This window comes from Colius striatus, chromosome 13 (assembly GCF_028858725.1).
Source record: "Colius striatus isolate bColStr4 chromosome 13, bColStr4.1.hap1, whole genome shotgun sequence".
Taxonomy (NCBI): Eukaryota; Metazoa; Chordata; class Aves; order Coliiformes; family Coliidae; genus Colius; species Colius striatus.
The window spans coordinates 11565455-11578638 of NC_084771.1; the positions used below are offsets into that span (position 1 = coordinate 11565455).

Below are 13184 nucleotides of genomic sequence, written 5' to 3' on the forward strand. Positions count from 1 at the left end.
CTGACCTGCTCTGATGGGGGTGGGGTGGACCGCAAGGGAGCACAAAATGACAGGGGAATGACGTGATTTTGGAGCTGTAGTGTCTTCTGAGCTGCTAGGGCTAGAGATTGTGGAAACATTAACTGTTGCTGGAGTGGCCACGAGCAGTCTCTGGGGAGCCTGTCCTTGTCCTCTGGCTGCTGCCACCTCCAGTCCCAGCAATGGGACCTGCTGTCCCGTGAGCTCTTGAACTGAAGAGTTGTTATTTTCTTTTACAGGTCAGACTTCAGAGGCAAAACCACCTGCCCCTTCCTCACAGAAGTCAGAGACTAACATGGTAAGGCCTGTTGGAGGGTAGGAGTTTATAAGACAGCACAAAGGGAATGTCTCCAGAGAGAGGACAGATCTGCCATTGCTCAGGGAGGATTAATTATTCTACAACCAAGGCACTTGAAAATGTCTGGGTAGTGGGAGCTGACAGGAGCTGCTGGGGAGGGCAGCATCAGTATATCTCCTGCAAGGGGGAAGAGTAACCATTCCCCAGGAACTGATGATGGGCTCCAGAACAACCTGCCGCTGTGGCACAGGCTGCTCTGTGCACATTGCTGTGCCTGGGCATAGTCACTGTCCCACTGTGTTCCCCACTGCCCTGTGGGCAGGAGTGAACAGTGCCAGACTCCCTGATGGCCACTGCAGAGATGCCACACAGGCTTGTTGCCTACCAGGAGCAGCTTGGCAGTCCTTCAGCTGGGTCCAGCCATAGGGGCATCCACATGTGTGTCTTGGGGACTTCCAGGCTCCAGGATGTGCTTCAGGAGTCTCCAGCTGTACCCATGGTTGGGAGGAGATGGATGCTGCATTAGGTTGACACCAACCTTCTGCTTTCTGTGTTTCCTCAGCTGTCAGCAAAGACCTCCTCAGCCCAGGTATCTCCAGCTGCACAGCCTCCCCAGCCTGCTCTGGTTCCATCCACCCCTAGGAAAAACAAAGCTGCCATGTGTAAACCACTGATGCAGAACAGGGGCATTTCCTGCAAGATAGAAATGAAGTCCAAAGCATGTCAAACAGGTAGGAAAAGACGACCATCGCAGGGTTACTGGGGCATTTTTGAAAGGCAAGTGGCACATCCCTGCTACAGACTAAAGGTTGAAGCCAGCTTGAAATGCAGTGTGGAGTGGCTGGGTGTTTGGCACCATGCTGAGGAGTCTCAGGGCAGTGCAGGACACACGTGGCAGGGCTAGAGGTAGGGAGCCCATTTCCATCAGCAGCAAAAGGAGAGATGCAGAGAGCACCGCAGCATGATCCAACCTCTTGTGGGAAAACTCCTGATCCTCTGGAGTTCATCAACTTGTCTGAGGGACCATCTGCTGAGCAGGTTCCACTGTGTAGCTCTTGTTGGGTACATGTGTGTTTCCAGCATATGCAAGGCAACTAGACTTCTCAGCAGGGCCACATAAGAGCAGGGCTTGCACCTCTGGCAAGTCCCTCTTGTTGCAAGGCTGTTTGGCTTGTTGCTGCACCAGCTCTGCCCATGAGTCAAAGAAACTGGTGGCTGGAGGGGCCGTGGTACTGGATGGCTAGGGCATGGCAGTGTGCAGCGGGGCTGGGGGGAGGAGCTGCTGGGAGCAAGCTCACTGACATACTTTTGCTCTTGTCAGAGGCTGACTGGAAGCCCCAGGTGATTGTGTTGCCAATCCCCGTCCCAATCTTCGTGCCTGTGCCTATGCATATGTACTGCCAGAAAGTACCTGTGCCTTTCTCCATGCCTGTCCCGGTAAGCAACATACTCCCTCTGCTCCTGGTCTCTTGTGGTCTCAGTCCTGCCTTGCTGCAGCCTCCCTGCTTCTCTGTTTGTCCTCTTCTTCTGCCTCTGCTTTTACATCAGTGGGCTGAGTGTCAGTTTTCTGCCTGTTGTGCTGCTGTTGACAGGTGCCTGTGCCAATGTTCTTGCCCACCACACTGGAGAGCACAGATAAGATTGTGGAGACCATTGAGGAGCTGAAGGTGAAGATCCCTTCCAATCCCTTGGAGGCTGACATCCTGGCCATGGCTGAGATGATTGCAGAGGCTGAGGAACTGGACAAGGCCTCCTCAGACCTGTGTGGTAGGTTCTGCCACAGCTTGGTCTGGCCTAACTGCTGGGATTATGTGGGGTTTGACAGCTCTTTGAGCTAGAACATCTCTCTGGATCACAGTACTCCCAAAGTCTTGGAAAACAGAGCTGTGAAGAGCATGTCTTCAACTTCTGCTGAGGAAGTGCCAGGAGGGAAGAGCCACAGCAGGGAGTAATGTCTGACACTGTCCCTTTGGGAGTGACTGCTCTTACCTAAAGTAGCTTCCCAGACAGAAGACTAGCAGTCCTGACTTTGCAGATCTTTTCACCTGGGGGCTGCATTCCTCAAGCCTCAGTGACTAGGGCTGTGTCTGGGGACAAGACAGATATCCAATGTCTTGCTGGGCAGCACAGATGTCATGGGGCTGCTCTGAGCACAGAGTTGTGCTCCAGGGAGCCTAACTTCATTTTCCAGCTGTCACAGGGAAAACAGACAATAGACTTTCATGGAAGTTGGGTTGATGATCTGCTTTTCCATTGCAGACCTGGTGAGTAACCAGAGTGCAGAGGGTCTCCTGGAGGACTGTGACCTGTTTGGACCAGCACGAGACGATGTGTTGGCTATGGCTGTCAAGATGGCAAACGTCCTCGATGAGCCGGGCCAGGACCTGGAGGCTGACTTCCCCAAGAGTAAGAGCTGGGTGAAGCTGGCATGCAGGGCTGCTCATGCTACAGCAGGATCCTGCTGCTGCCCTTGGCCAACTGTTGCCAGCAGTATTAAGAACTGGGTAAACTTACTTTCCCACACCCTCTGAGTGGTGGGGCTTGAGGCCAGGAACTGAGTCTTGCAGATGAGTACTCACAGTAGGGGTGAGGAAACCACCACTTTTGGACTATGTGTGTGTGTGGAGGCTGACTGACCTGTTGCAAACAATAGGTCTGCAGAGAAGGGGGAATGAGCAGCTGATTTTAACAGCACAAAGAGCAAGGCAGCAGTGCTGTTTATGCATGATGATTCCAGAGCATTCAGCAAAGGGAGAGACCTGGACAGGGCAAGGCATCCTGGAAGACCGCAGAATTGCTCAATGGCCATTAGCAGGCAGAAGGTGGAAGAAGATGCAGGAGCACAGCAGTGCTGAGGCATGATGGTAGCACAGAGAATTGAGATGTCTGTACCAGGCTGGCCCCAGTGCTGGCCTAGCACAAAGGGATGAGGAATGATCCTCAGGTTTTAAAACCAGACAAAAGCCTGTCAGGAGGGAGAATGTGGGGCCTTGGTTAGTCTGAGAAAACTTAACATCATCTGCCAGAGCTCTATTTGTTGGGCTGTGGCTAAAAGTTCATTCCAGGCAACGTGGGGGGGAGGGTGTGAAGCACTGGGCTGTGTGTTCCCTCTTCATCTTGCTGTAAGAACCAGGCCAGCACAGGGGACAAGATGAGAAGTCTCAGCTGACCTCTTCTGCCTGTCTTTCAGACCCTCTAGACATCAATCCCAGTGTGGACTTCCTGTTTGACTGTGGGCTGGTGGGACCAGATGATGTGTCCACAGAGCAGGATCTGCCTCGTGCTGTCCGAAAGGTGAGCTCTGCTTGGGCACTACCTCCTTAAAGCTCTTTAGGTTTGGAGTGGGAGCTGCCATCTGGGATGTATGAGGTGAAGTGTGCCAGAGGGTTTAGTGTGCTGGGGAGATTGTGCCCCCTTCCTTCAGGGCATGCCTGGTCTGTGGGCCACTCCTTCCATAAAAATACTTGCCTGTCACTTTGGAGGAGCTTTGGATGCCAGAGGTCATGTGAAAGCTGACTGAGAGTCTCGTGCCTGCCTGAGTACCACAGGCCATAACTAATGGACCTCATTGACTTGGCTGTCAGCAGAAGGATCCCTGCTGGCATAGGCACAAGAGGAAGGGAGCTGGCAGTCCCAGGTCTAAGAGGTGGCCAGGACTCTTGCATCTATCCCAGGTAGGTACCCCGCCTCACACTGTGCCTCTCTGCAGGGGCAGAAGCGTCTGGTGCTCTCTGAAAGCTGTTCCCGGGACTCCATAAGCAGCCAGCCCAACTGCACAGTGCTCAACTACTCCTATGGGGTGAATGCCTGGAAGTCCTGGGTGCAAGCCAAGTACGCAGCGGGGGAGAGCAGCAAGGGAGAGGAGCTGCGCTTCGGCCGTAAGTGTCCTGTCTGGATGTGTGGAGTGGCAGAAACCTGGAAGCCTGGTCCCAGGGTGCTGAGGTGCTCCTGACCTTGCAGGCTATTGTCTGAGGATACTGTGTTTGTCTCCACAGCCAAGCCAATGAGGATCAAGGAAGATATCTTGGCTTGCACAGCAGCTGAGCTCAACTACGGCCTGGCCCAGTTCGTCAAGGAGATAACACGGCCCAACGGGGAGCGTTACGAACCAGACAGCATCTATTACCTCTGCCTTGGCATCCAGCAGGTGAGAGAGGCCTCGTCCTGAGGGTCAGATCTGAGGAGGGGAGCTTGTACCCTTTGTTCTGCCTTCTGGGGGCCCAAAGGGGCTCACTAGACTCTCCTTCAGTGCCTCAGCCCAGGACAGCAGCCCTCCTGGCTCACTGTTCCCTAGCCCAGTGTGTAGAGTAGCAGCTATTCCCCAGCCTTGCACATCCTTGAGGAGGGCTGGGAGATCTCTGTGGATTTAGTTATCTCTTCAACACTGAGCCTGCTTTGTTATGCCCTGTGGTTTTCCTCGTAGCTCTCAGAAGTGGCTGGTTTTAGAAGTCTGCCCTGCTTCGGCTCTGCTCAGCATGTGTGCCCTGGGCTCTCTGGGGAGGGATTGCATTCAGGTGCTGCTGTGTCTCTCCTGACTATGTGTTCTGTTCTTTCTAGTACCTGCTTGAGAACAATCGTATGGTGAATATATTTACAGACCTTTACTACCTGACCTTCGTGCAGGAGCTGAACAAGTCCCTGAGCGGCTGGCAACCCACACTCTTACCAAATAGTACGTGTCTCCAGCGTACTTTCAGTCACCACGTGTACCCAGTTTGTGCTTCTAGCCTTGGATCCTCCCTCCAGTCTGGCTGTGCTTCCCCAGCCTCACCTTTCCTTGGCATAGGCAGCGTGGTGCTGCTGTGTCTTGTGATTGTACTGACCCATACCAACAAGCAGAGTCAGCCTGGTTTATGCCTCAGCAGCTTTTATTGCCCAGTCAAGGTAGCTGGAAGCAGAGCACTTTGTCTGGAGGCACTTTGCACTTTACAACTCTTCACAGTGGTACCTGCACCCTTTGGCAGACCCTGGAGGCAGGATGGCCCATGCCTTTGTGTTTCCATACATGAGTGAGCCCTGCACATGGTGCTAAGTGTTGGTCAGGTTGCTGTGCTGCTGCCTTGACAGTGGACTAGGAGCTCTGCAGATGATTTTAATGATGCTGTGATCTGGGTTGCTTTCCCTGTGGTGTATGATCAGTGGTTACTTCACAGATCCAGCCTCACCTCTGCATATTGGCTGTCCCAGGCAGAGGCATTTGGCTTGTGTGTCTAGGCAGGAGCTGGCCATGTCTGCCCTGTCTGCTATTTCTTCAACCCAGCTGAGTGTGGTGGAGCACTGACCTGGAGTTTACTTTGTGGCCATCTGTAGGGATGAGTGGTTAGGAATTGATTTGGCTTCTTTGAAGGGGGAGGATTGGGGTTTGGCTGCATTCTGGGGTGGCTTGTGGCTGGGCAGAGCCATCATCTAGCTCTGCTGATGGCTCTGGAGAAATAACCTCGTGGAAAAGGGGGTGTGGTAAAGCATCAGTCTTCTGCAGTGAGCCTGCCTGGGCAGGGTGAAAGGATTGCCACAAGGCCCCTGTTGACGTGACCTGACTCTTCCTGTGTGTTGCAGACACGGTTTTCTCACGTGTCGAAGAGGAGCACCTCTGGGAGTGCAAGCAGCTGGGAGTCTACTCACCCTTTGTGCTCCTCAACACCCTCATGTTCTTCAACACCAAGTTCTTTGGGCTGCAGACAGCAGAGGAGCACATGCAGCTCTCCTTCACCAACGTGGTGCGCCAGTCCCGCAAGTGCAGCACGGCCCGTGGCGTGACAAAGGTGGTGAGCATCCGTTACTACGCTCCTGCCAAGCAGAAGAAAGGCCGAGGTAGGCTGTGACGGCGTCTCTCTGCCCCTGTCCCTGTGTCACCCGTGGGGTCCCAGCCACGAGCCCGCTCTCTCGCCCCCTGCAGACGGCGGCTCTGGCAAGCGGAAGCGTGAGGAGGAGGTGCCGGTGCTGGAGCAGCGGGAGAACAGGATGAACCCGCTCCGCTGCCCCGTCAAGTTCTATGAGTTCTATCTCTCCAAATGGTGAGGCTTGCTCTGGAGAAGGGGCCTGGGAGGTTTCGAGTCCCCTTCTGAGAGGCTGTGACAAGCCTTCAGCCCCGCCTGGCTGGGCTTTCTGAGCCCCTGGAGCTGATCTCTCTCTCTTTACAGTCCCGAGAGCCTGCGGAACCGCAACGACGTTTTCTACCTGCAGCCCGAGCGCTCGTGCATCGCCGAGTCCCCGCTCTGGTACTCCGTGATCCCCATGGACCGCAGCATGCTGGAGAGCATGCTCAACCGCATCCTGGCCGTCAGGGAGATCTACGAGGAGCACAGTCGCCTCGGCAGCCTGGAGGATGACATGGACTAAGGGAGAGGTGCTGCCAGGTTGGCTGTGCTCCAGCCTGGGCCTCCTTGTGTCCCTGCCTCCCCATGCAGGGCTGGGGCCGTGCGGCGTGGGAGGGGATGGTATTGTGGCAGTGCTGTCCCTTCATCCGAACTGGACTTGGACATCCCATCCTGCTCCTTACAGGCCTGTCCTATGTACGCGGCTCAGCCCTGCCTCCTGTCCCGGCTGCTGGGTGAGCCATCTTCCCCAGGGTCAGTCCCCACAGCACAGGGGTGGCAGAGCTCCTGGGGCAGCTGCCTCTGCCCAGCCCCGTACCCCTCTACCCCCTGCCCCGGGGCAGGAACCGCACAATACGGCCGAGCGCTCTCTGGGACCAGCGGCCCGAGGCTTTGAATTGCCCCTTCTCTTAGTCAACCCTCCCAGGGCTGTGGGCAGCACAGCAAGAACAACAGCTCTGCTCCTGCAGCAGGGTGGTGGTTTGAAGCCACTGGGGAAGGACAAGTGGCAGCCTGAGAGCTGCTGGGCCAGTGGGAGAGTTTGTTCACAGGGCTGAGAGAGGCTGGGGCCGGCTGCATGGAGCGGCAGGCACTGGTGTTGGAGCACAAGGGCAGAGCCTCAGCTCTGCTGCAGGACGTGTCCCTCTGTTGTGTCAATGTTTTCTGAGTCAGTGGAAAACTGATGGAGACGGGTCTGTGCCAGTGCTGTCCCCACTCCTGATGAAACCCCCTCCCCCCTTCCCTGGTGCAAAGTGCCATCAGTGGGTCTCTCTGCTCCAGCCAGGGGCTTGGGCAGCTGCTGGCAGAAGCAAAGAGTTCTGCCTGTCCTCCCCTCTCCCTCCCAAAGCAGCAGGATGCCAGTGCCCTGCCCTAGGCAAGCCTGGCTCTGGCTGTGCCTCTCCCTGCTGCCTCCTGCCCTTCCTTGTGTTCTGGTCGGTTTTCTTGAGCTGTACATGGGTCTCCCATTGAGCCTGTATATATTGTTCTGGGCCCTGGCTTGGGGCCATCTGTTTTCTGTGTCCATGTGGAGAGTGAGCTGCTCACCAGTCTTGTTGTAGTGATGCCAGGGCAGTAGGACTAACCCTGTGTCTCTGGAAACCATTCATTTCAAATAAAGATGTGGAAAACTTTTGGCAGCCCCTGCTGTTCCCCTCTGGGCAGGGTGGGCAGGGCAGGAGAGCAGGGCCCGTGTGCTACTGCTGCTCTGCACCTCCCTCCTGTCCATCCCTGCCTTGCCTGTGCTGCCAGCACTTCCTACCTTGTCTGGCTCTGGGGTGCTGCCAGCTCTCCGTGCCTGCTGGTGCCAGCCTGGCATGCCCAGTCCATCCCTTGCCCATAGGGCTGCAGTCCAACCCAACCCAGCCGTGGCCCTGCCCTGGCCATGGCATGTCCATGGGCGGGACTGGTTTGAGACCGATGCCGCGGTGCCCGTGGGCAGAGCAGGAGTCGAGTGAGGTGCCAGTGGCTGTTTATTTGCTACCCACAGGGCCAACAGGCCCCTGCCCCAGCGCAGCCCTCCCCTCAGTCCCACTGCTCCCAGGAGTGCAGGGAGCCGTGGCACCAGAGCCGTGCCCATCTCGCATTGGCGTGGCGGGGTCAATGCCAAGAGCCTGGCAGGGCCCAGAGACAGAACCACAGCTGTGGCCACCTGTGGATTGCCCATCCCTGAGCGTCCCAGCAGCCCCCATTCACACTGCCAGGTCTGCTGCTCGCGCCTTCCCATGGGACCCACCGCCCACGCCCAGCCATGCAGCCATGTTCCCCAGCGGTGCCAGGCCCTGGGGGGCTCTGCCAGCATCCGTAGGGCTGCCGTGGCTGGGCAGGGCGACGGAGGTGCCGCAGGGCCCCGCAGCACCACCGGAACCGGGCGAGGTGTGGCACTCGGGGCCTGGCCCCTGCCGGCACTTAGTGAGACCCAGGTGGTAGATTTCCACCAGGTTGAGCAGCAGAGACACACAAGCCACCCCCAGCATGAAGAGGATGAAGATGGTCTTCTCAGTGGGCCGGGAGATGTAGCAGTTGACCGTGTTGGGGCAGGGCCAGCGGCTGCAGGTGTAGAGGGGCTTCAGCTGGAAGCCGTACAGGGCGTATTGGCCCACGATGAAACCCACTTCCAAGAGAGCCTTGAAGACGATGTTGCAGACGTACGTCCTGAGGACGGCCCCCCGCATGCAGACCCGTCCCCGCGTGTCCCCCGCCGGGAGCCGCGGCTGCCGGGGCCGCTGCCGCCTGCCCCCGCCGCCTGCCCGCGCTGCCGCTCGCTGCCGCTCCTTCTCCTCCAGATGCACCAGGTGCAGGATGTGGCCCAGGTACACGAGGCTGGGGGTAGAGACGAAGATGATCTGCAGGACCCAGAAGCGGAGGTGGGAGATGGGGAAGGTGCTGTCGTAGCAGGCGTTCTGGCAGCCGGGCTGCTGCGTGTCGCAGGAAAAGCCGGACAGCTCGTCGCCCCACACTCGCTCAGCGGCCGCCCCCAGCACCAGGATGCGGAAGACGAAGAGGACGGTGAGCCAGACCTTCCCCACCACTGTGGAGTGCTCCTGGGCACGCTCCAGCAGCCTCCCCAGCAGGCTCCAGTCCCCCATGGCACCCTGCAAGACAGCCACCCTCCAGACACGGCCGCCCCACAACCTGCCCCACCACCGCCCCATCCCCTGGCCGGGACCTAACCCACGGCTGGCCCCAGAGTGTCCCCACTCTGTGTCCCATGGGCCCCCCTGACCTGTCCCAGGGAGCAGTGCCCTCTGTCAGCAATCTGGCACGGGGACCCCTCACCGTCGGGTGTGTGGGGCACAGCCCGGTGCTCCCGTGCCCGTGGGATGCTGCGAAGCCCCTTCCCAGCTGCTCCCAGCTCCTCAGCAGGCTGCAGACAGGCTCTGCCTGTCCCCTCGACGGTGGGCACAGGGTTATTGGGGCACAAGGCAGCTGGGTGCCCCATTGGCTTTCATTGTGACTGGCAGATGAAACAGCCACTGGGGAAAGTTCTTCCCTCTATTTTTGGTCTGGGCACTTTTCTAAATATATTCGGGGCTGCAGGGGCTGGTGCTGGGGGAGCGTGAGCCCTTGGACACTGCTCAATGCCACCCAGGGATCACTGCTCCAGCATGCCAGCTGCCAGGCCACCGCAGCCACAGCCCCAGCCCAGCCCCTGGGGGCTGGGGGGGACACCCCAGTCCAGCACCCCAGCCTCCAGCACATCCTGGCCAGAGCACAAAGGAGGAAGGCAGTGCCTGGGAATGGAGATTTAATGGCCAGAGATGCCCTCCTGGCCATCCGAGAGGGCCAGAGCGGCACCTGAGGGATGCCATCTGTGAGATAGGAAGAGCACAGGGCCATGGGGTGGCTGTGGGGCGGGGGCAAGGGCTGAGACCCCTGTGGCACTGGCCCTAGCAGGCAGAGCAGCGGTCGCCCTTCTCCTGCAGCCCGGGGTTGCGGCGCAGCATGTCCTTGAGAGAGCTGTCCTGGTCCGTCAGCAGCTGGTTGATCTCGTTCTGCTTGTACTCAGAGGAGAGCTTGTGGCCATAGAAGGAGCTCTTCCCTGAGGAGGGGTTGGAGTTGTGCTGGCCTCGGCGGACACATGCCCGCACCACCAGATAAACCAGCTCTGCCATATTGAGGACAATGCAGACGCTGGAGGTGACCAACATGAAGACGGTGAAGATGGTTTTCTCAGTGGGCCGGGAGATGAAGCAGTCGACAGTGTTGGGGCAGGGATAAGCCTCACACTTGACCAGCCGCACCATCTGGTAGCCTGGGTAGAGCATGTAGAAGATGTACATGAACACGGCCTCGAAGAGCAGCCTGAAGACCACGCTGAAGACGTACGTCCACCAGAGCGAACCCGCTATGCGCATCTTGTGCTTCTTCACCTCTTCCATGTGCTTGGGGTCCGCGTGTCCCGTCAGCACCAGCAGCTTCTTCTCCTGGTGCTGCTGGTAGGCCACGTGCATGGCCACGAGGAGGGCTGGCGTGGTGACCAGGATGAGCTGCAGGGCCCACAGACGGATGTGGGAGATGGGGAAGAAGTGGTCGTAGCAGACGCTGTTACAGCCGGGTTGCTGGGTGTTGCACGTGAAGGCGGATTTCTCATCCCCCCAGACGCTCTCGGCCGCCACCACCAGCACCATGATCCGGAAGATGAAGATGACAGAAAGCCAGATGCGCCCGATGGCAGTGGAGTGGCGGTTCACCCCGCTCAGCACCGTGTAGAGGCCGGCCCAGTTCATCGTCCCTCACGTCTGCAGGGTCAAGCAGCGAGAGACGGCGTTAGGAGCAGGAAGAGCCAGCTCAGAGTCCTGGCTCTGGTGCCAGCAGCCTCAGGAGGGACTCAGGAGCAACTGGCTGCAGCAGCTCCCACTGCTGACATGGCTCAGGGCAGCGTTTTGGCCAGAGCATGCAGGGGACCGGGTTGGCCCTGCAGTGCCAGCTGCTCCTGCTTTGCCACCCCACATTGGCACAAAGATCCTGACCCACAGGGGCCATAGAGAGTGGGGATGAAGCTCCCACACCTCTGCAGAGACTCCTGATCTGTAACCAGCACTGAGCTCTCTGGCTAGGAATGGACACAAGGAGCAACATGAGCTCCTCTCCACCAGCACCTCCCTGCCTTTGTCCCCCCTCTTTCCTTCAGCAGTGGGGCTAGGGAGCTCCAAGCTGGGGACCCCCACCCCCTGCAGCCACGCATTGCCACTGTCTTAGAGCAATCTCTGCCTGGTGAGCATGGGCTGACCCCGCATCCCAAGCACCAACCCCCACCCCACCAGCACTGAGCAGCCCCAGGAGGTGCTTCCCACTCTCAGCACAAGGCTGATGCTGTTAGGACCTGCCCTCTGGCTTCTCGCAGCGTGGAGGGTCCCGCGGGCGCGTACCTGCCAGTGAGGAAGAGTCCTCGCGCGCTGCCCCCAACGACCCCTCTAAGGTCTCATGTCTCTCGCAGGAGAGCTCTGCTCCGCCTGCCCTCGTCTCTATCCGCCACTGCCCTGCACTGGAAGTCATATGCTGCTTTATAAACTATTTACATACAATGGAGCCTTTATCAGGCCCCTGAACAACACACTTTAGCATTCAGATCCAACGCTCTGACTTCCGCCCACCCTGCCCAAACAAAGTGCCTGTGTGCTGCGTCCCCGCTGCCCAGCCCCGCACCCGCTGCCACCTCACCCTGTTCCGGGCCCTGCCGCGGCCCCTCCGGCCGCCACCCACGGGGGGGCCCTGTGCTCTGCCTGGCAGGACCCTCCTGGGTGCCCAGGGATCCCTTCCTCGGGATGCATGGCAAAGCCCGGCTGCATGCCCATCCCACACTGACAGACAGTGCTGGAGCTGGGCTCTGGCTGCTCTCCGGTACGGCCCTGAGCAGTCTGTGGGGGCCCATGAGGCTGGGTGTGCTTGGTACAGCCCCTGTGGGTCCCACCATGCCCTCAAGGCTCTGCTGCCAAGGGGTTGGTGCCAGCATTAGCAGCTGCAAAGAGCTGCCCTGCAGATGCCTCCTCCTGGGAAAGTCTGCCAGAGTGACTGGCTGTGCGCTAACGAGGCTGCACTCGGTGCTGAGCCATGTGCTGCAGGAGCTGTGCTCTTGTCCTGGGAGAGAGAGCTGCTGACACCGGTGGAGGCAAAGTCCTTGCGCTTGCAGAACCCCAGTGCCCACGTCCCTCGGGGCTGGTATCCCAGCCATACCCTGCCTGTGCCCAGTCCTCACAGGGATGGTGCCGTGTCACTCGGGTTTAGTCCTCAGCCTCAAGCAGGGAGCGGTAGATCCAGTAAAACCTCCCAGCTGGAGGATCACAGGGTGGTGGGGCAACAATGGCATCCTAGATGCCACCTCCTCCCCTCAGCCCAAGGTGCAAGCACCAGAAGCTGTGCAAACAGTGGAGGGCAAAAGACCCTCCAGTGAAGCTGTGGTGAGGGCAGCCGGGGCTCCTCACCCTGCCGTGCTCCGGCACCCCTGCCTCTGCCCTCCCTGGTCCACAGTCAAGCACTTCTGTGGCTCCCACCCTGGACCCTCCTGTGCCCCCCAGCTGGGGGGCTTGTGGCCACCCCCCGCAGCAGGGCTGTGCCCACCAGGCTCTCACCTCAGCACCGTGACGGGCAAAGCTCTTGGGGAACGCGGTGGCCTCAGCCTCTAGTGCAACACCCTGGACTTTATACTGCCCTCCTGCACGTCACCCACCCCCTCCCAGACAGCCTCTCTCCTTCCAGGACTTACTCCCTGCCAAGTAAACACTGCAGGTGTGTCCAGCCCTCACTCACACCGCTGAGGCACCCTCTGCCGAGCCCCAGCATCCCCTGGGGACAGCCCCGGGGGCCACGGCAGCACCCAGGCAGCGCCAGCCCCCCAGCACGGTCCCCGTGGGAGCTCTCTGGCCACCTCGCTGTGAGCATCCTCCCAAGCGCGTCCCCTGCACGCCAGGTACAGGCACCACGGCAGGACGCCACTGTCCATCCCAGGGCACGGCTCCGGGCACCCTCAGCACCCCGAGCCGCTGCCACAGGCTGCCGGCCCGTCCCCGGGGAGCCACCAACATCCAGAATTAACGTGTGAAAGTGCAGGCGGCGAC

General features: G+C 59.0%; 3 protein-coding genes across 8 annotated transcripts in view; 1 reads left to right on the forward strand and 2 right to left on the reverse strand.

Moving 5' to 3' along the window:
- ZMYM3 (zinc finger MYM-type containing 3) overlaps window positions 1-7761 on the forward strand; it is a 30285-nt gene extending 22524 nt beyond the window's left edge. For 4 of the 5 annotated variants that reach the window (XM_062006412.1, XM_062006413.1, XM_062006411.1 and 1 more), the window contains 12 exons: window positions 258-316; window positions 879-1047; window positions 1638-1753; window positions 1909-2083; window positions 2576-2722; window positions 3507-3610; window positions 4026-4194; window positions 4312-4463; window positions 4874-4988; window positions 5873-6127; window positions 6213-6330; window positions 6457-7761. In XM_062006412.1, the coding sequence (XP_061862396.1) occupies window positions 258-316; window positions 879-1047; window positions 1638-1753; window positions 1909-2083; window positions 2576-2722; window positions 3507-3610; window positions 4026-4194; window positions 4312-4463; window positions 4874-4988; window positions 5873-6127; window positions 6213-6330; window positions 6457-6655 (1778 nt within the window). In that variant the 3' untranslated portion in view covers window positions 6656-7761. Of the gene's footprint in view, window positions 1-257; window positions 317-878; window positions 1048-1637; window positions 1754-1908; window positions 2084-2575; window positions 2723-3506; window positions 3611-4025; window positions 4195-4311; window positions 4464-4873; window positions 4989-5872; window positions 6128-6212; window positions 6331-6456 lie in introns of those variants that run through there. The other variant, XR_009819633.1, reaches the window with a different exon arrangement.
- Window positions 7762-8098: 337 nt separating this feature from the next.
- On the reverse strand, window positions 8099-9254 carry LOC133626604 (gap junction alpha-3 protein-like). Its single transcript, XM_062006767.1, has one exon. The coding sequence runs from the start codon at window positions 9213-9215 to the stop codon at window positions 8319-8321; it is 897 nt and encodes a 298-aa protein (XP_061862751.1). The 5' UTR covers window positions 9216-9254; the 3' UTR covers window positions 8099-8318.
- Window positions 9255-9857: 603 nt separating this feature from the next.
- GJB1 (gap junction protein beta 1) lies at window positions 9858-12775 on the reverse strand. 2 transcript variants are annotated; one of them, XM_062006766.1, is made up of 3 exons: window positions 12699-12737; window positions 11499-11614; window positions 9858-10868 (listed from the first exon to the last, which is right to left on the reverse strand). In XM_062006766.1, the coding sequence occupies exon 3, from the start codon at window positions 10854-10856 to the stop codon at window positions 10017-10019; it is 840 nt and encodes a 279-aa protein (XP_061862750.1). In that variant the 5' UTR covers window positions 10857-10868; window positions 11499-11614; window positions 12699-12737; the 3' UTR covers window positions 9858-10016. The 2 variants fall into 2 exon arrangements, with proteins under 2 accessions (XP_061862750.1, XP_061862749.1); XM_062006765.1 differs by lacking the exon at window positions 11499-11614 and having other exon boundaries at window positions 12699-12775.
- Between the last annotated feature and the right edge of the window lie 409 nt (window positions 12776-13184).

Excerpts from the sequence above, each read along its gene's own strand:
- LOC133626604 (XM_062006767.1), bottom strand. The coding sequence starts at position 9,215 with ATGGGGGACTGGAGCCTGCTGGGGAGGCTGCTGGAGCGTGCCCAGGAG.
- GJB1 (XM_062006765.1), bottom strand. The coding sequence starts at position 10,856 with ATGAACTGGGCCGGCCTCTACACGGTGCTGAGCGGGGTGAACCGCCAC.